The following is an 18,110-nucleotide window of genomic DNA, read 5'->3' as shown; positions in this document are numbered from 1 at the left end:
CAGCCCCAGAGCCTGTCCCCCGCCACCCCCAGGGCTCAGAGCCGCTGGGGGGTGCGGCCTCCCAGGAGGGGAGGGGCCGAGGCGTCCATGCGAAGACTGACGGGGGGAAGGGGGGCCGTCCCCGTGTTCCACGGGCACCCCACCCTCGGCCCTCGGCCCCGGCAGAGCCGGCTCAGCCTCCACCGAGAGAACCAAGGCCCGGAGGCGGAGGGGCCGGCGCGGGCCGCCCAGCAGGCTGAGACCAGACCCGGCCCGGTCTCCGTGTCCCCCGCGGCCTCACGAGCGCCGGTGCCCCGCGCCCCGGCAGCCCGTGGCGGAGGGTGGGGTACTGGACCCCAGGCCGGGCAGGAAGTGGGGGGGGAGCGGGGGGAAGGCGTCACTCAGCTCTGTGGTTCCTGCCTGCCCTGGGAGGCGGGCGCTGACGGCACCCCGGGTGGGGGGCGTCCCCCAGACAGGAGCTCACGCCCCGCAGAAAAGGCCTTGCACTGCTTAGCAAGCCAAACCAGAGACCCAGCCCTGGAGGAGGGGGCGGAGGACAGACGTCCCCGGGAACAGAGTCCTCTCACTTTCCCTTGAGCGGCAGGGGGACGGGGGTCCCCTCCCCATGGCGGGGGGGGGGGCGGTCTGCTAATTCTTCCTCCTTTCTTCCGTGGCTCTCCGTTCACCTTCAAATAAACTCACTCTGTTAACCTTGAGCGCTTCGCTGCCGTCTTGTTCCTTGAAGGGCAGCGGTGGGACCCGTGCGGCCCCTGCCCCGTGTCCCGGCCAGGGCCCGGCGGGGGTGACGGGGAGCTCCCGCCCCTCCGCTTGCTCGCCAGCCCTCCCGCGATGAAGATGTCACCGTATCGATCCCAGAGCACGCGGGTTCCGGCCCCATTCATCACCGCCGGGCGAGGGAGCCGCAACGATCGGCATCATTGACTGTCCTTGGGCCGCAGGAGTGGGGGCCAGACACCCAGGACCCGCGGGAGCAGGGCGTGTGGGAAGGCATGGGGGGGGGAGGTCAAAGGTCGAGGGAGCCACCGGGAGCCCAGCGTCTCCGAGGCCCCAGGGCAGGGGGCCGGGGACCGGGGCAGCCTCCGGCCCGGGCGGCGCGGTCAGCGGCCACGCGGGCAGGGTCGCTCGTGGCCGCTCTTTGCCCCGTCCACGTTGGGGGCAGGGTCAGGCCCCGCAGCTTCAATCCGGGGTGCTGGAAGCTGAGGAGACGGCAGCCACCCAGGGCCGGCTCCCGCCCGACCGCTTCCTGCTTCCTCCTGCGGCCCAGGCCGCGCCAGCGCCCTCTGCTGCTCACCGGCCCCTCTGCACTCGGCAGCCACAGGACCGGAGCCCAGGCGTGACCCAGCGGGGCGGCGGGGGGCGGCCTGGCACCCCGCCCCACGGGCTGCCACGACCCGCACGCCGGACGCACACATCCCAGGGAGGGGGGCGGACGCGGGAGACCCTCCCCCAGGGCCTCGCGGACCCCTGCGGGCCCCGGCACGGGGCTGCCCCGGTCACTGCTGACTGTCCCTTCCCCAGAGGCCTGCTCCGTGCCGGCCCCGTTCACCAAGGGTGGACCATGGGGGGAAGGGGGGCAGGAAGGAGAGAGAGGCAGGAAGAAGGGTGGAGGGCGGAGACCGGGCCTGGGGGAACCGAGGGCCCGTGCAGAGCAGAGCCGTGGGACCCCTCCGTGCTTGCCAAGGTCACCAGGACGGGGGTGACCGGGGACACTGGGGGCTTGGAGAACCTTCCCTCTCCTCAGACCTGTCCCAGGTCTCCACTGGACATCACAGAAGAGGCCGGGGCGCCGCGGTCCGTTCACAACCACGTCGTGACAGAGTGCCCTACGCGTTGTCCAGACACCTCTGCCCCAGGCTGGCGCACCCCCCTTCGCTCTGGGCCCCGAGGAAGAGGGACCAGCCCTCTCCCTCCCCCCCCCCGCCTCTGCCCGCCCCCCGGGGGAACGGCCTCCTCCCGAGGCAGGGGTGAGGGGTCTCATCTTTGTGTATGAAGGGCGGCAGATTCGATTAGGCCCAGGCCTGCAACCCACTTAGAATTGATTTGGATATAAATAGATAGCATAAAACTCATCCTGGGCGCTCTGCAGGCCGGCCCTTCCCCTGAGGTCACGCTGAAAGACGCGTGAAATTGTGGTCACTTTTAAATCCAATTAGAGCCGTGACTCCTGGCACAAAGGAGGCACAGGGTGGAGGGAGACCGCGGCCCTCCTCCTCCAGGCCCTCCCTCCCCTGGCCCGCCCGTCCCCCCCCATCCCTCCCTCCATCCGTCCATCCACATGTGTATCGACCCACTCACCCCCTTCTACCCAGCCCACCCCTCCACCTGTTCCCATCTCGACCTGCCCGCCTGTCCGCCTCCCCTCCGTCTGGCTCATCGCCGCGAGTCCGTTCTTCCATCCACAGTCCGGGTCTTTGCAGATGCTCCGTCTTCTTGCTCTTGTGAGTACTTGTCCTTCCCCTGGAAAACTTCAAGGCGTGGAGAGTTAATTATTCATGGTGCCCCCCTGCCTTTGGACCCATCGATTTTGTTTCTGGTTCCCCCTTGGATCCGGTACATGGATTCTGGTTTGATAGCATTAAGTCTTTTGAATAATTAATATGGAAATCCAACCTGAGCAGAATGAGCAAATGTTACCTTCTGCTTAGGGAACGGAAAAAGAGAATTCCCCTAAGGCAGTTTCCCAGATCCGCTAATGTCACCCCAACACTTGAGAGCCGGCATCTGCTCCTAGCAGGACACGCCCACCTGTCCCTGGGAGGAGCAGGCAGGTGTCCCTGTCCCGCCTGGCACCTGCTCGGAGGGAGCCGTGGCCCAGCCGGGCCGCCAGGCCTGGGGCTCCTCCACGCCGCTGGGGGCTCCCGTCCGCCGGGGCCCCGCCCGCAGGGCCGCCCTGGAGAGCCTGCGGGGCGCATGGGCGGAGGGCCGGCAGGACATCAGTGCACCAGTGCTGCTATGCCTGGCTTGTCCCTTCCAGAAACTGCGGGCCGAGCCGATTCCCCAAAGCCGAGAAGGACAGGAAAGCCGGCTTGAGAGAGATCTAGATGGATGGAAGTGGAGAGAGGGGCCAGGAGAGAGCTGGACAAGCCACAGAGGAGGCCAGGGCGGGCTCTGGGAGGGAGCCCCCGCGGGGGGGGGGGGTTCACAGGCCAGAGGACACGTGGAGGTCACAGCTACACACAGCCCAAGCAGAGCCCCGGGCTGCCCCAGGCCCGGGCTAGAGCCAGGCCTGCCCCCGCGGCCGGGCACTGCCCCCCGCCACCCCGCACCGGCCTGAGCCGGGCCCCAGCCGCGGCGGCGTGGATCTCAGGTCCTCGGGCTCCAGGAGCCGTTCTCAGCCCGAGGGTGATCGCCCGTCCCAGGCCCAAGCGCCGCCAGGGGCTCCGGCCAGCCGCGGTGGGGCCCACCCGCAGCCCCCGCGCTTCCCGCTGCCGACGAAGACCCGGGCGGGCACAGAGTGGGCAGCCCCGAGGCCCGAGGCGGCCGAGGGGACCCCCACCCCCGCCCCCAGGCCTCAGGGCCTCGGAGGCTGGGGGCCAAGAGCACGCAAGGCCGGGCTGCTCCCGCCGGCCCGGGGGACTCGGTGACCCCCGACCCCCGCCGTCCTGCCGCTGGCCGTCCACCCCCTCGCTCAGCAGCCGCGGGGGCACCTGGCGAGCCTCCGTGAGCTGCGGGGACCGCGCCCTCCCTCTGCCCCTCCCTTCTGTTCCCCCCCTCTGCCTCCCTCCCTCCACCCCCCTCCCCCGGCCCTGCTCCTCATCACAGGAGGTGGCCGTCAGCCCACGCCTCCTTGTCCCTTCTCCCAGGAGAGGGCTGGTGCTCCCCCCCACACGGCGCCTCCCCCTCCTCCCCCCCCCCTCCTCCCAGAGCACCTCGTGTATAGTTGGTGTTTGTGAAAAGGTCACCCGCTTCCATTTCTGCGACCCCACTGGCCCACGAGCTCCGCGGCCCCCATACGCCTGGCACGAAGCCCGGCGTGGTGGAAGAGGCGAGGACTCTCCGCGTGGCCCGGGGGGTGACAGGCGGGGGGTGACAGGCGGGGGGGGTGACAGGCGGGGGGGGGGTGACAGGCGGGGGGGGGTGACAGGCGGGGGGGGGCCTCTGCCCGCTCCGGGAGCTCTGTCCCGGGCAGGGGACACGGGGCCCTGCAGCCAGGCAGCGGGCGCCCCTGCAAGGCCTGCGCCTCCCCGGAGGCCTGGGGGGCCGCTCACAGCCCTGTCAGCGCCCCGGGGCCCCCTCACCTGGGCCGCCGCACCCTGGGGCGGCAGCCTCCGGTCAGCCGCCTGCCCAGACCCTCCAGGCTCCCCGGTGAGAGGGCTGGCCGGGCCCTGGGGACGCAGGGTGGGCAGCGGGGGGGGGGGCGCTCGGGGAGGCCTGGGCCCAGGTCCTCAGGGCCCTCCGTGGGGCTGCGGGGACGCCGGCTGCTTTTACCCAGCGCCGGAGCCAGCGGGCGGCAGGGCGCTCTGCCCCGTCACTCCCTCCTCTGCGCAGACGTGACAGGCACGCGCGCGGGTTAATTGTCCTTAACCGTGCCCCTTCCCGCAGGGAAACGATTAGGAACGTCTGTGGAGACACGACCCCGTGCCGATCGCCGAGACGTGCACACGCGCGTGCGGCCCGAGCCGGCCGTCCTTGACGAAGCACCGTGGCCGGGTCGGGATCAGAGCCACGTCCACGGGGCGGGGGCCAGGGCCCAGGGGCGCGGACGGGCGGCGCTGCGTCCAGCCGGGGCCCCCCGCCCCGCCCGCCGCGGGCCCCCCGGCCGAGGCCGCGTCCCCGACGGCCCGGCCCACCGCCAGCCCCTCCCCGGGGGCGCCCACGGGCCGGCCGGGGGCCGGGTGACCTCGCGTGTCCCCCCGCACCCCGTCCTCTCGACCCGGAGCTCCGGCAGGCGCCCCCCCTCCCACCCCGCCTGCATCCAGCCCCGAGGACAGGACGACCCCGCGCCCCACCCAACATCGGAGCCGCGCCGCTGAAATACGAGCGCTCCCTGAAATAAATCGTGTGGCCGCCCGTGAAATACGGCGCCCGGCGCCCCGGCTCCTCCCGGCTCCTCGCCATCGCTCACCCGAGCCAGGGCGTCCCGATGCCGGATGCTAACGGGGGCCGGCCGGGGAGCCCCCGGGGGGAGGGGGCGGGGGGAGGACCCCCGCACGGCCCAGGACCTTGGCGGTGGTTTGTTTGAGGGCCCCTCCCACCCCTGAAATGTGTCCTCCAGGCGGGGGTGCCCCGAGGGAGATCTGAAATCCTGGGGGAGTTGTGATGCCCCCGTGTGACCTGCACGCATCCTGTTACACACACGCACGTGCACACGTGCACGCACAGGACTGGAAGCCGGAAGCTGGCTCATGCCTAGGGTGCAAATCCAAACGCCTGCGTGGGGAAGGTGGGGGAGACCAGATGTTGGTGCAAGGCCCCCTGCCCGCCCCACCCACACCACGCGTGCGTGCGTGCATGTGCACACACACCACATGCGCCGGTGCATGTGACACACACGTACCAATGAATGTACGCACATGAAGACTATGACACACACACCAATGTGAGTGTGCACATTAATGCACAGTGCATGTGCGCATAGGCATCACAGACGTGCGTGTGGATGCACACGCAGATACCAAACACACACTCCACACGCACAAAACCTTCACCCACATGCCCGGAGTCACACACGCATCTACACACCCCACACACACACGCACGTGAATATGCGCGTGATCCGTGTACGCACTCCACGTGCCCGCGTGCACAAGGGCCACACGCACGCACGCACACCATGCACACGCACCACAGTGAAGCACAGCCACGCACACCCTTGCATATGTGCGTGCCACACGCGCACTTGCACACACACGCACGCAAGCATCAGAACGCGTGTGCGTGCACACACGCTCACACCCACACAGAGAGACCACACTTACATCCCGGTGCAGCCGACGCAGACGTAAATACCTCGACGGGGGACGGCGCAGCGGTGAGCACTTACCGTCAGACGTGCCGAGGCCCTGGGGTTGACCCCCCGCCACGCACGCACGCACACACGCGTGGCTCGACCCGCGCGGGGCAGGTAGGCGGCACCGAGCACCCCGGTGGGGCCGGCCACGTGCCGGGCACGCGTGCAGCAGAGCTCACGCGCGGCACGGCTGAGTGCGCGTCCAGACTCGCGCCCCCTGTGCCGTGGCTAGGGCGGCACGCGCACGCGGGTTGTGCCGGGGTCGGGGCAGGTGCGCCTGGGACCTTTGACCCCCGCGGTACGGGGGTGCTGCCCGCCGCCCCGTGCCCTTCCTCCCGGGCGGAGGCCGCGGTCCCGGGCGACCGCTCCCCCCTCAGCGGCGGCCCCGGCCCGGGCCTCGGGGTGCGCCCCCTCCCCGCCCGGGGGCGCCCTCCTCGAGGGGCCAGCGGCCCGGCTGCCGGTGCTGGCGGCACCGGAGCCCTCCCGGCCGGCGGGAGCTGTCAGGGGTTATGAATGGCTCTCTCCCGGCATGAGCCAGGGCCCTGGGAAAGACGGGAGGAAATGCGCGGCGCGGGGGGATCTTTATTTATCTATTTATATCCTGCCTTGTTCAGAAAGGATTTAAGGCGGCTTATGAAGATACATACAGCGGAACAAAGAAATGCCAGTGGAGGGGGGGAGGTGGAGGGTGTGGGCGCGGGAGGCGGGGCGCCCTGGGAGCGCTGCTGGGGGCGGGAGGGAGGGAGGGGTGTAGGGGGGTGGGCAGGGGGTGGCCACGGGAGGCGGGGCGCCCCGGGAGCGATGCCCAGGGCCCGGAGGGAGGGGGGGGACGTGTCCCGACCCCACCACCCTGGGGCCTAACCTGTCCCTGCGGGCCACACTGCACACACACACACACACACACACACACACACGCACACACATGCGCACCCGGGAAGGCACACTCCCAAGGGGGGACGGGGCGTGGCCCGCCGTGGTGAGTCCCTCAGTGTCGCCCGCGTAATCTGCGCCTTGAATCCGCCAGCGGTATGCCAGGGCAGCCCCCGGGGCGGTGTGCCAGGGCAGCCCCCGGGGCGGTGTGCCAGGGCAGCCCGGGCAGCCCCATGGCGCCTGAGCCTGTGGTTTCTGAGCTACAGTGAGGCTCGCCAGCACCCGCCGTAACCCACGGGGCCCAGAGCCACCGCCGGCCCGGCAGGCTCCCGGGGCCCCCGCACCGGCCGCCGCCCCTGCCGGCCACACAAGGTCCTCCTCGCTCTCCACCCCGTCCTCTGCGCAGGGCCTGCGGTCCCGACTGGGTCACGGTGGATCCTTGGCCTCTTGCGCGGCCTCTGGGCCCCGGCAGCTTCCATCTGTGGCCCAGGGTCGCTGAGGCAACTGAGCGTGTGTGTACGCGTGGGTGCAACTGAGCGTGTGTGTACGCGTGGGTGCAACTGAGTGCGTGTGTACGCATGCGTGGGCGTGCACCCATTCGGGGGCTCGGACTCAGCGCCCGGGTGCTGTCCCTTCGCGTTTCCATTCAAGGCCGGTGCTTTACCACTTGGGCCACGACTCCACTTCCAGCTTCGTGTGTGTGGTTAATTCGGGATAAGAGTCTCATGGACTTAACTGCCCAGCTGGCTTCGAACTGCGACCCTCAGATCTCGGCCTGCTGAGTAGCTAAGATTACAGGTGTGAGCCACCTCCCTCTCTCTCTCTCTCTCTCCCTCTCTCTCTCTCTCTCTCTCTCTCTCCCCACAGTGTGGGGGTCAAAGCAATGAACAAACGGGCGAAGGAGCCACCGTGTAATCAGCCGCCCAGGGCCCCGGCCGTCCATCTGCAGACCCCCAGGTCTGGGCCCCGGCCCGGCCTCCCGCCTGCGGCTGACACGCATTGGCTCGGGGGTGAGCGAGACCCACCGGGAAGAGCTGCAACGATTACCGGGCCTCCGCACGACGCAGTTTCCAAGCCCTTCCCAATCCTTCCTGGGGCGCGGTGGCGCTGGACGGATCCTTCCGGGTGCGGCTTCCCTCTCCCCTCCCCCGCTGAGCGCCTGGGCAGCCCAGCCAGCCGTGCCCGGAGCTGCCGCCCACCGACCCGGGCCCCCCACCGCCCCGCCGGAGGGCCTGGGTCCTCCCCAGAGCCCCGCCTGCCGCCGGCACGGAGCCGGGGGCTCCGGGACGCTCGCGGCCGCGCCTCTCGCGCCGTCTCCCGTCCTACTCTGACGGTGTCTATCTTCCTTCCTCTTTCTCTCTCTCCCGGAGACAAAGAGGGTTCCCGATGTAGCCGCCGCCGGGGCCCTCGCCGCCGCCAGGGCCGTGGGGGCCACACCGGGAATCTGCGGCCGGCGCGGGCCGGCTGCTGACTCCTCCAGGGCGGGACACAGTGGCACACCCACCGAGGGCAGCGGGGGCAGCGGGGCAGCGGGGCAGCGGGGCAGCGTCCCTCCCAGGAGCCTATCGAGGTCGGCCCAGCAGACGCGGGGAGCGAGCTGGGCCCCCAGCAGGGGGTGGCGGTGACCGGCTGCGGCCCTGACAGCGTCTCGTGTCCAGCAGGAGCAGGAGGCCAGGCGGGCGTGGACGCCCTCGGCCGCGCGGATGAAGGACCAGGACTGCGGCCAGCGGCCCGGCTTTAGTCTCCCCTGGTCCAGAGGAGCTGACAGGAGGCCGGGCCAGCGTGCCGGGGGCCTCCCTGAAGACAGTGGCTCCGCCTGGCCCCGGACCCCCGGACCCCCGGACCCCCGGGCCTCCGGAGCCAGCAAGCCCGTTTCCCAGCACGCCAGGGGCGACGGGCAGTCAGGCCGCCGCTCCCCCGGCTGCCCTGGAGCTGCAGGGGTTCCGGGAGGCGCGCTCAGCTCTCCACCTGCCCCAGGCTGAGGCACGGAGCCCCCTCCCTGCCTCCCTGCCTCCCTCCCTGCCGGCCGATGCTGCCGGGAGCTGCCGCTCAGCACCGTTCTGCCCGCAGGCCCCGTGGTCGGGTGGCAGCTGCCATCTCGGTCCTCTGAGACATCTTGCCACCATCTGAGAGGAGCTGGGCCCGGGCCTCCGGCCTGCAGTGCCCCCGGAGTGGGGTCTGGGGGTGAGGATGGCAGATCCTGGGCGGGGGGGGCCGGGCGGGGCCCCTCTTCACGCCAGCCATCAGGCTCCAGAAGCCCCGTCCCCGGGGGCTCCGGGGTCAGTGGGTGAACCAGGGAGTCGGTGCGCTGCGCCGCTGGTGGCGGGGTGGGGGACCCTTACCATCCAGCGCTCCCCCCCCCACCGGGGCCCCCTCGCCACACCAGACGGCGTCCCAACTCTGGCCACCCGGCTCATCCATCAGCCCGACAGGGCACTGATTCCGTCTGGATTGGATTGACCCGCGGGGCTGGCGGGGGGGGGGGGGGGGTGGGGACGGTGGGGGCGGGGCCACGTTCCAGGCTCCCCATTGGCCTGCCCACCCGACATCAGGAGGGGCCACGCCCACTGCGTGCAGCCTTTCGCCATCCCGGAGACGGCCCGCGGCCGGGAGGGTCAGGAGTCGAGGCGAAAAGCAAGACCCGACTCGCAACATGCAACATGACTACAGGAAAGAGAGCGGGACGGGAGGCGGGCCTCCCACGGAAGCCACGCGCAGAGAGCCAGGCATGCCGGGCCCTGCCTTCGAACCCAGGGCCAGCAAAAATAAATAGATGAGCCAGAGAAGCCTCCGGTGAGCGCTAAGCAGGAAGGGGCTGCATACGCCCTCCGGAGCCACGGCTGGGCTCTGAGAACGGCCTGCCATCGCCCCGTGATCCTGCGGCCTCCCAGGCCCCGGTCTTCTGCCCCTTAGGAGGGAATGCCGGGCCCAGAAGGCTGAAGGACCCGTCGTTCTCCCGATACCAGGGCGCCTCAGGTTGTTTCCCGGTGCCCGGGCCTTCGGGGACGCTGGGTCCCCACCTGCCCTCCGCGCCCCTCTGCCCGTGACCCCCTGGCGGCAGCCGGCAGAAGTCGGGCACGGGCAGTCCCGGGCACAGTTCAAGCCCAGGGTGGGAACGGGGCACCGGGGCCCAGCAGCCGTCCAGTCCTGGGGCCCAGACTCACGCTGGGCTCCACGATGAGCAGGAGACCCCTGGGCCGGGCTCTCCACTCCACGGTGTCCTGGGGACCCGTGTCAGGTGGGACCTGTGTCCCCCTTGGCCCAGGACCATGGCCGGGCTCTCCACTGTGTCCTGGGGACCCGTGTCAGGTGGGACCTGTGTCCCCCTTGGCCCAGGACCACGGCCGGGCCCTCCACTGTGTCCTGGGGACGCCTGCACGCGGACAGCCCAGGACGCGGCTCTGCCCACCCTCTCGGACGTCCTCCCGGTCTGACTTCAGGTTGGGATCTCTCTGAGGAGACAAAACCATCCTGACTCCTTGAGCTCGGTGCCCGGTCACCGGTCACCCAGTCAGGGTGCCGGGGACAGCAGGGGGCTGCGAGGGACGGGGCGGGAGGTGTCTGAGGGCGGGAGGGTGTGGGAGGCGGTCTTCCGTGGGGCGGGACCCGCGGGGGCCGGGAAGGTGGACGGCCCAGCGGCCGTCGCGATGACCTGAGCGGCCTGGCGGTGCCGGGACGGGGCGATGCCCCGCTCCACCGCATCCGGACGGCGGCAAATTCCCAGGGTGCTCCCACCCCGGCCCCCGGGCCGAGCCCGTTCCGGCGGAGCCCGGCTGCGGGGAGGGGGGACCCGCCTCGCGTTAGCGGGGCGCCTGGGCGCTTGGGGAGGGACGGGGCGGCGTGGCGAGGGGCAGGTCCGACGCCGTGCCGAGGCCCGGGGTCTCCCCCCGCCGCGGTGCGCCCCGCCGGCGGCCTGGCTTGCGCGCACCGCCCCGGGGACGCCTTCCGCCGCAGGGACCCGGGCACCGCGGCCCCGAAGCACCCTGTGGAGTCACGAGCAGGCGACGCCCGGCAGGGCTGACGTGGGTGAGCCCACGTTATGTCAGGTGAGATGGGCAAGAAGTTAATTAAAGTCAGAGAGTTAATTAATGAGCTCCGCCGCGCACCCCGGGATCCTTACCTCACCGGAGGAGAGTAATTAAAGCGGAGTCGCCCGCGTCTCCGCGTTCTCCCGGGCCACGCGCTGACATCCATCGTGGTGGGGAGGCGGGGGCCGGGGACCCGGGGCGGGGGCGGGGGCCGGGGACCCGGGGCGGGGGCGGGGGCCGGGTCAGCCAGGCGGGTGGGGGGTGGGGCGGACGGCGCCAGGCTGCCCTGGGGCGGGGGAGCAGGAGGGCGGTGGTTCTTGGGGGGACGGGGGTCATGGGGTCTGGTAAGTACTGGTCAGAGAGCCTCTGCCTCCCCAAAGGCCAAGGCCTAGACGTGAGCCCCGACGGCCTGCCCAGCCGCTTTCCTCAGGGGCACGCCACGCGGCGGGGGGGGGGCGGGGGGGAGCTACGGGGCGGCGGGCTCGGGACGGGGCCGGTGTGCGGCCTGCAGCAAGGTCAGCGCCTCCGGTCCCCCTCCCACCCGCAGGACGCCTGCCTCCGCCCCGCCTCCGCCCCGCCCCCGCCCCCGCCCCCGCCCCGCCTCCGCCCTGCCTCCGCCCCGCCTCCGCGCCCGCCCCGCCCACGCCCCGCCTCCGCCCCGCCCCCGCCCCCGCCCCCGCCCCGCCCCCGCCCCACCCCAGCCCCGCCTCCGCCCCGCCCCCCGCCCCGCCTCTGCGCCCGCCCCGCCCGCGCCCCGCCCCCGCCCCGCCCCGCCTCCGCCCCGCCCCCGCCCCCCGCCCCGCCCCCGCCCCCGCCCCGCCTCCGCCCCGCCCCCCGCCCCGCCCCCACCCCGCCCCCGCCCCGCCTCCGCCCCGCCTCCGCCCCGCCTCCGCCCCGCCTCCGCCCCGCCTCCGCCCTGCCTCCGCCCCGCCTCCGCCCCGCCTCCGCCCCGCCTCCGCCCAGCCTCCGCTTTCTCATCCGGAGCGCGGGAGCCGCGGCCGCGCTGGGCCTGGCCAGGGGTCCCTTGAGGGCTCCGTGAGGGGACCGGGGAGGCGGTGGCAGGCAGGGGCTGAGCCGAGGCCCCGGGGCTCGGAGACCCCCGTCCCTCAGCTTCGTGGGGCGCCCCGTCGGGCGTGGCACGGGGCCGGGGCAGCCCGGCCGGCGGATGGACACAGAGGCGAGCATCTGGTGCAGCAGGGCCGACGCAGCCCCGGGGTGACGGGGGGTGGGCGGCGCTGGAGGCGGCTCCGGGAGCGAGTGCGGGACGCGCAGGGCCGCCCGGGTGGGAGGGAGCAGCCAGGACTTCTCCCGTGGTCGGGGGGCGGGGGGGGGGGGCGCGGAAGGCCCCGGCGCAGGCCCGTGTCCCCCGCGGGTGTCTGCTTAGAGCAGGCCCTGAGGGGCGTCCAGAGTCACCGCAGAGCTCACCTGGGACTGGACTCAGGACCAGCTCCCCCGGCCCCCCCAAGCCTGTCCCCCATGTGCAGAGCCCCTGGGGGGCCGCCCCCAGCAGACAAAGCCCCCTGGGTCCTCCTGGGCCAGGACATTCCGGAAGGAGTACTTGAGACGGGAGCGGCACGTGGCGCCGGGCAGGGGCCAAGCCAAGTCCCAGGAGGCCCCGCCGACCCGCGGCCGGAGCCCCGCGCCCCCCACCGGCTCCAGACGCGGCGTCCTGGGCTCGGCACGCAGCTGAGGCCCCGGGCTGCCCCCCCACACACACACTCAGGTTTGGCTAGGGAAGCGGACGCCGCGGGGACCGGGCTGCTCGCACTCAGAGAGTGGCGCTGGGCAGAGTGGCCTGAGGCTCTGGGTTTGCTCCATAAAAACAAAGTGCTGACGGTTCTGCATAATTAACAATATCGGGTAATTAGAGCTCGAACTGCTGGACTGTGAGGTTTTCAAAAATAGCAGCAGACTCGCACGTGTGCACACCCGTGTGTGCACGCACACACATACACACACGTGGCTGAGAGCAGGAGCTGGGTGCTCCCGGCCAGACAACCTCAGGGGCCACGGACGCGGCTCTGGTCTACGTGTAGGGGAGAGGGAGGGGGAGGGGGAGGGGGAGGGGAGGGCGGGCCGAGGCTGCTGTGCCCCCCCACGCCCACCCTGACTTGGTATCACTCCTCTGCCGGCCCCTCACCACACACTTGCACGCCAGCCGTGAGATAGTCTGCACTCAGCCTTCCCCTGGGGGTGCGGGGCCCTGCCCCCCGCCCGCACCCAGGCCTGCTTCCCCTGGGGGTGCGGGGCCCTGCCCCCCGCCCGCACCCAGGCCTGCTTCCCCTGGGGGTGCGGGGCCCTGCCCCCCGCCCGCACCCAGGCCTGCTTCCCCTGGCCTAGTCGACCCTCTGTCTCCATAGCAGGCGTGCGAGCCCACCCATCCTCCCCGTGGCTGGAAACGGTCACGGGCACCTGTTCTTTCCCCCCGTGGGGACCCCTCACCCCACACCGAGTGCCCCAGAGCCCCAGGTCTCACCAGAGCCTCAGCTTCTACCAAGCGGGTGTCTTCAGCTTTAAGCCCACGGGCGGCCGCTGGCCTCAGCTCGCCTCACCAAGCATCCCTGTGCGCACGCGCGGGCCTCCGTTTCGGCGTCTTCCTCCCAGGTCTCCGCACCGTGTCTCCTCATCGCTTGGGACGCGGTGCGAGCCTCCCCTCCTCACCACGCAGAGGGAGCGGCCGGCAGCGGTGGCCCCGCGGCCCAGGGGCTGCTGAGAGCTCCCGCGGGGGGCGGGCGGGGGGGCTCTGGCTTCTCAGCAGGTGCAGGAACCCCCCGGGCTGGCCCGGCCCGCGCTCAGGGCTCACAGACACGGGGCTCGCTCCCAGCCGTGAAGACAGCGTGCAGTTCCGCTAGGACAGTGCGCGGGGCAGCCCGGCCCCCGCCACGCCCATCCTCCGCTGCCCGGGACGCTCGCTCACGCGGGGCCACCGTGCTCCGACGCCAGCTGGCGCCCACGGGCCTGGGTGCCGGGACTGCGTCGTGGCTCCTCGCGGGAATCACAGAGGAAGCCTCTGAGGCCGGGGCGCTTCCGGCAAAGGACGCAGAAGTGTGGGGGGGGGACCCAGCCACGCCCACCATGGCCCCTAGGGGACGCCACGGCCTGAAAGGACCGCTGGGCTGCTTCTCCTCGGCCATCTCTGCCGGGTAGAGCACCCCCCCCCCCTCCTGGGACCGGCAGAGCGGTGGCGGGACCTGTTGGGACCGGGTCCGCACCTGAGCCGAGGGTTCATCCCAGGTCTGAGCTCCCCCGGGCCTGGGACGGCAGCTGCGCCCTGGTTTTGCAGATGAAGCAGCTGGGGCTCTCGTGGCACGGAGCGGCCTCTGCTCTCGGAGGGGACCCCACCCCCAGGCCGTCCCTGTGGCCCCGGCCCCACCCTGGACGGGGCCTCCCTCTCCCGTCCTTCAGGAACGCCTCTCCTGTATGTCCAGCCAGCACTGCAGAGCCCGGGCTGCAAGGCTCTGGCCATGTTTGGGTAAACCAGACACGCCCAGAGGCTGGGTGGCCACAACCCCGCCCCGCCCCCTCGTGGATAGGACGGAGAGGGGACAGGATGGACCGCCCTGCTGGCCCTGCCTCTCCACACCCTGGCCCCCGGAGGCAGGAGGGATCCCCCCGGCTGGGCCCTCAGCTCTTGTGAGGAGAGGGAGAGGGGGACTCTGCCCTAGCTTCCAGTCTGCGCAGGAGAGCCGTGTTCCCGGGCCGGCTGAGCTGCGGGGGCTGGGATTGCCCGTGTGTCCGGGAGACTGAAGGACACAGCTGTCAGGTGGCCTGGATCGGGAGCGAGACGGTCCCTGGGCCTCACCTCTGACACCGGGGGCTCCCCTGCAGAGGGGCCGCTGGCTCCGCTCCCACCCACTGGAAACCCCAGTGGGAGCGTCTCCCCAAGTTCCATCGGAATGCTCCACAGGGACCACGGGCTCGGCCGTGGCAGGGTGCCCGAGGGCCGCACCTTGCCAGGGTGGGCAAGGGCCTGGCGCTGGGCCTGGAGGAATGGGCTCTCCGGGGCACCGCGGAGCACTGCGGACCCGCGGGGCTCCCTCCGTGAGGACAACCTCCGGCAGGGCATCGCCGTGGGGCGGGTGGCGCTGGAGGTGGGGCAAGGTTACCCTGACCTGGGGAGGGGACTCAGGAGGGGCTTCCCGTGTTGCAAAGGAGCCTGGGGCAAGCGCCTCTCCTTCTCCCCCTCCTCTGAAGCCATCTCCCCCTGAACCCCCCCCCCCCACCCGATGGGATGGTACATGCCAGAGGTCAGAGGTCAGTCTCCCCGAGCCGTGAGCACAGTGACACGGCCGCGGTGGCGGTAGCCACGCTGACACTGGTAACCGGCAGCCGTGGGGTGGGGCTGGGGTGGCAGTCTCCATGGTGATAGGGTGACGCGTGGTAGCGACGGGAGAGGTTCTCACCAGGGTGACGGTGGTGATGGCGGTGGCGATCAAGCCATGGTGGACGGGATGGTTTTCTGCCACCGCACCAGGTCAGCAGGAGGCACCGGTGCCGAGGAGGAGAGCGGGGAAGAGCGGCCTGGCTCCGCGCTGGGGAGGCCTCGCCCCTCCCCCCCCAGGGGAACCGTCCTTTCCCCTAGATCCTCCAAGCTGTAATCTGGAGGCTGCTTAATTAGAGCCAATTTGCTCTGGATCCAAACAGTGTTTACTGTCACACAGGCAGTTAGGGGACAGTGGCAAATACCTCCACAGACTCCCCAGAGGGGCAGGCGGGAGGCTCTGGGGACCGAGGGCCCTCTGGCTCCTTAGGCTGCTGCCGTCACATGAGCAGGTCCAAGGCTGACACATCACGCCCTGGCCTGGACGGCCCGGGGCAGCCTCTGCTGCCCAACCCTCGGTGTCCCCACACTCCAAAGGGGTTGTCAGGGCAAGGATGCATATACTGAAGGCGCCATTCTTCCCATCAGGAGGCTAAAGGCTGAGCGGGGGCGGGGAGGTGCTGGTCTCCGCTCTTTCTTTGGACTGAATCAGTTGCACTTGCTCATCTGATGAAGATCTCTACATTCATCCTCCACTCACTCACTAACCATCTACCCTACACTGGTCCTGGTCCTACTGCGTGAGAAGGCTGAAGGTACCCCATAATTTGGGCAGGACCCTGGCTCAAGGCCCCAGAAAGAAAGCAACTCCACTGCAACAGGGTCAAGTTGGATCCCTGGGGTTACTTGCCTTGAGAGAGAGCCCAGGAGGTAGAGATGGTCCTCTGGGATGTCAGGGTGGTCCTCGGGGTTCTCTGGGATGTCAGGGTAGTCCTCGGGGTTCTCTGGGATGTCAGGATGGTCCTCGGGGTTCTCTGGGATGTCAGGATAGTCCTCGGGGTTCTCTGGGATGTCAGGATAGTCCTCGGGGTTCTCTGGGATGTCAGGATGGTCCTCGGGGTTCTCTGGGATGTCAGGGTAGTCCTCGGGGTTCTCTGGGATTCTGAGATTATCCATGGAGTTCTCTAGCTGCTATCTGATTCTAGCCATTGGCGCCTTTCTGTACCTCAGCCGGGATGGTGGCAAGAGGCTCCTGCCATGGCCCTGGGTGGTGGGAGATGCCAGGGGGAAGCCACGTCATGCGCTTGAACCTCGGTGCCCCAGGGTGGGGTCACCAAGAAAAACACACACTTCTGGTAAACAATGAGCAATACTGGGTGAGACACACTTACACTAAAAATCATTTTCCATTCACCTGACGTTCAATCTTACCTGGACGCTAACTGACAACTGCTCTGGGTCCCTCATCAAACCAAACCCCTCGTGGAGGAGGCTCTCTTTCCCACGGGAGCCCCCAAAGAAGATGTCACACACTCTGTCGACATGTAATGTCCCCGGGGGGGGGGGGGTCCTGGGCCTCTGGCTGGATTGGGGTAAGGACCTGTCTCTGTTCTGCGTCCTGGGTGCTCTACAACCAGGCCCCGAGCCTCCTTAGCTTGAGACCTCCTGAGTGAGACCCTCCCCTCCCCTTCACCCTGGGGACAGCTTTCCAATGTCTCTGTGCCCAGGACCCTGTGGGCGCTTGGCTGCCTGTCAGGCCCGGGAAGCCCCATGGCTCTGACTGGGGTCTGAGAGGCAGTCTCTTGAGATGGTAAACCGGTGCTGATTTTGTCACAGCTATTTTTATCCTCGTTTCCACCACCTGCGGCAGGAATCTCCCTTCTCTGTCCTGATGTGGGGGTAGCCCGCATCTGCCGGCTTGGACCTGACCAGGGAAGCTTGCTCTGTCCGTGGCCGGGGCACTGCAGCCTCGCGAGACCCCCGACACCCAGCACAGGTGCACTACGCTGCCTTCAGCACCGGGGGCCCAGGGCCCAAGAGCCTAGGACAGCCTTTAGGAGCTGAAGACAGTGTGCCCTCTCCATGCTCCCCTCCAGGGTCCTCAGGCTGCCCACAAGGTCCAGTGCGTCCGTAGAGTGCCCCATGTGTGCAAACAGCCCCATTGTGTTCTTAGGGTTCCAAGCATCCTGGCCGAGGGGGCCTGAAGGCCTCCTGGGTTGGTAGCTGGGGGCCCCACGGGTCCTCAGGGGTCGGGGTGTGGATGGTGGGGGGCGGGCAGCAGGGGCCAGGTGTGGATGGTGGAGGGTGGGCAGCGGGGTCTGGGGTGTGGATGGTTGGAGGGTGGGCATTGGGGTCTGGGGTGTGGATGGTTGGAGGGGGGCAGCGGGGTCTGGGGTGTGGATGGTTGGAGGGCGGGCATTGGGGTCTGGGGTGTGGATGATGGGGGGCGGGCAGCAGGGGCCGGGGTGTGGATGGTGGGGGGAGGGCAGCAGGGGCCGGGGTGTGGATGGTGGGGGGCGGGCAGCTATGAGGTCTGGCTACACCCTTCCCAGGTCTCTGTAACCACGCAGATCCCAGGCCTGAGTCCCATTTCCAGGGCCCCCTTCTCTGCTCATTTTCACTTAGGTGCCTGCGAGGGTCTTCTGGACCCAGGGCCCCTGTGGGTGGCTGGGGGTTCGGCTTGCGCTGCCTCCTCTGGTGTCTCCTGTGGCATCTTGCTCATCCAGAAAGCCACCTCATCTGGACTCCTGAGCCATCTGGCTAGGGCCCTTGCTGCCACCTTTACCTCCAGGACTGGGTGTCGACCACCAGGGGCCTCCAGCCCGCGGGGCCGGCCCTGGTCATGGCCCTGCAGAGGCTCTGCCGGGGCACTCGGTGGCTGCCCCTCCTGGCCCGCCCCCTGGGGGGTACCGCGCGGTCTCAGGTCTGTCCAGGGAGCACGGGGCCCCGGGCCCCACGCGGAGCAGCCCCGGCCCACGTGCGCGGGCAGTGCACAGCTGAC

The 18,110-nt window shown here is 70.3% G+C and overlaps 1 protein-coding gene across 1 annotated transcript; it reads right to left on the bottom strand.

Annotated features, from left to right (window-relative positions):
• Nucleotides 1-1,003: 1,003 nt before the first annotated feature.
• Nucleotides 1,004-10,290, bottom strand: LOC125361038 (collagen alpha-1(II) chain-like). The gene is made up of 9 exons (XM_048359253.1): nucleotides 10,230-10,290; nucleotides 9,945-10,112; nucleotides 9,644-9,871; nucleotides 8,089-9,136; nucleotides 6,881-7,229; nucleotides 4,239-4,325; nucleotides 3,267-3,665; nucleotides 2,791-2,899; nucleotides 1,004-1,299 (listed from the first exon to the last, which is right to left on the bottom strand). Exons 1-9 carry the CDS (start codon nucleotides 10,288-10,290, stop codon nucleotides 1,004-1,006), a joined length of 2,745 nt encoding a protein of 914 aa, XP_048215210.1.
• Nucleotides 10,291-18,110: the final 7,820 nt, after the last annotated feature.

The sequence above is a fragment of the Perognathus longimembris genome, chromosome 12 (genome assembly GCF_023159225.1).
Source record: "Perognathus longimembris pacificus isolate PPM17 chromosome 12, ASM2315922v1, whole genome shotgun sequence".
In the NCBI taxonomy this organism is placed as follows: Eukaryota; Metazoa; Chordata; class Mammalia; order Rodentia; family Heteromyidae; genus Perognathus; species Perognathus longimembris.
This window is presented reverse-complemented; position numbering and strand designations above follow the sequence as displayed.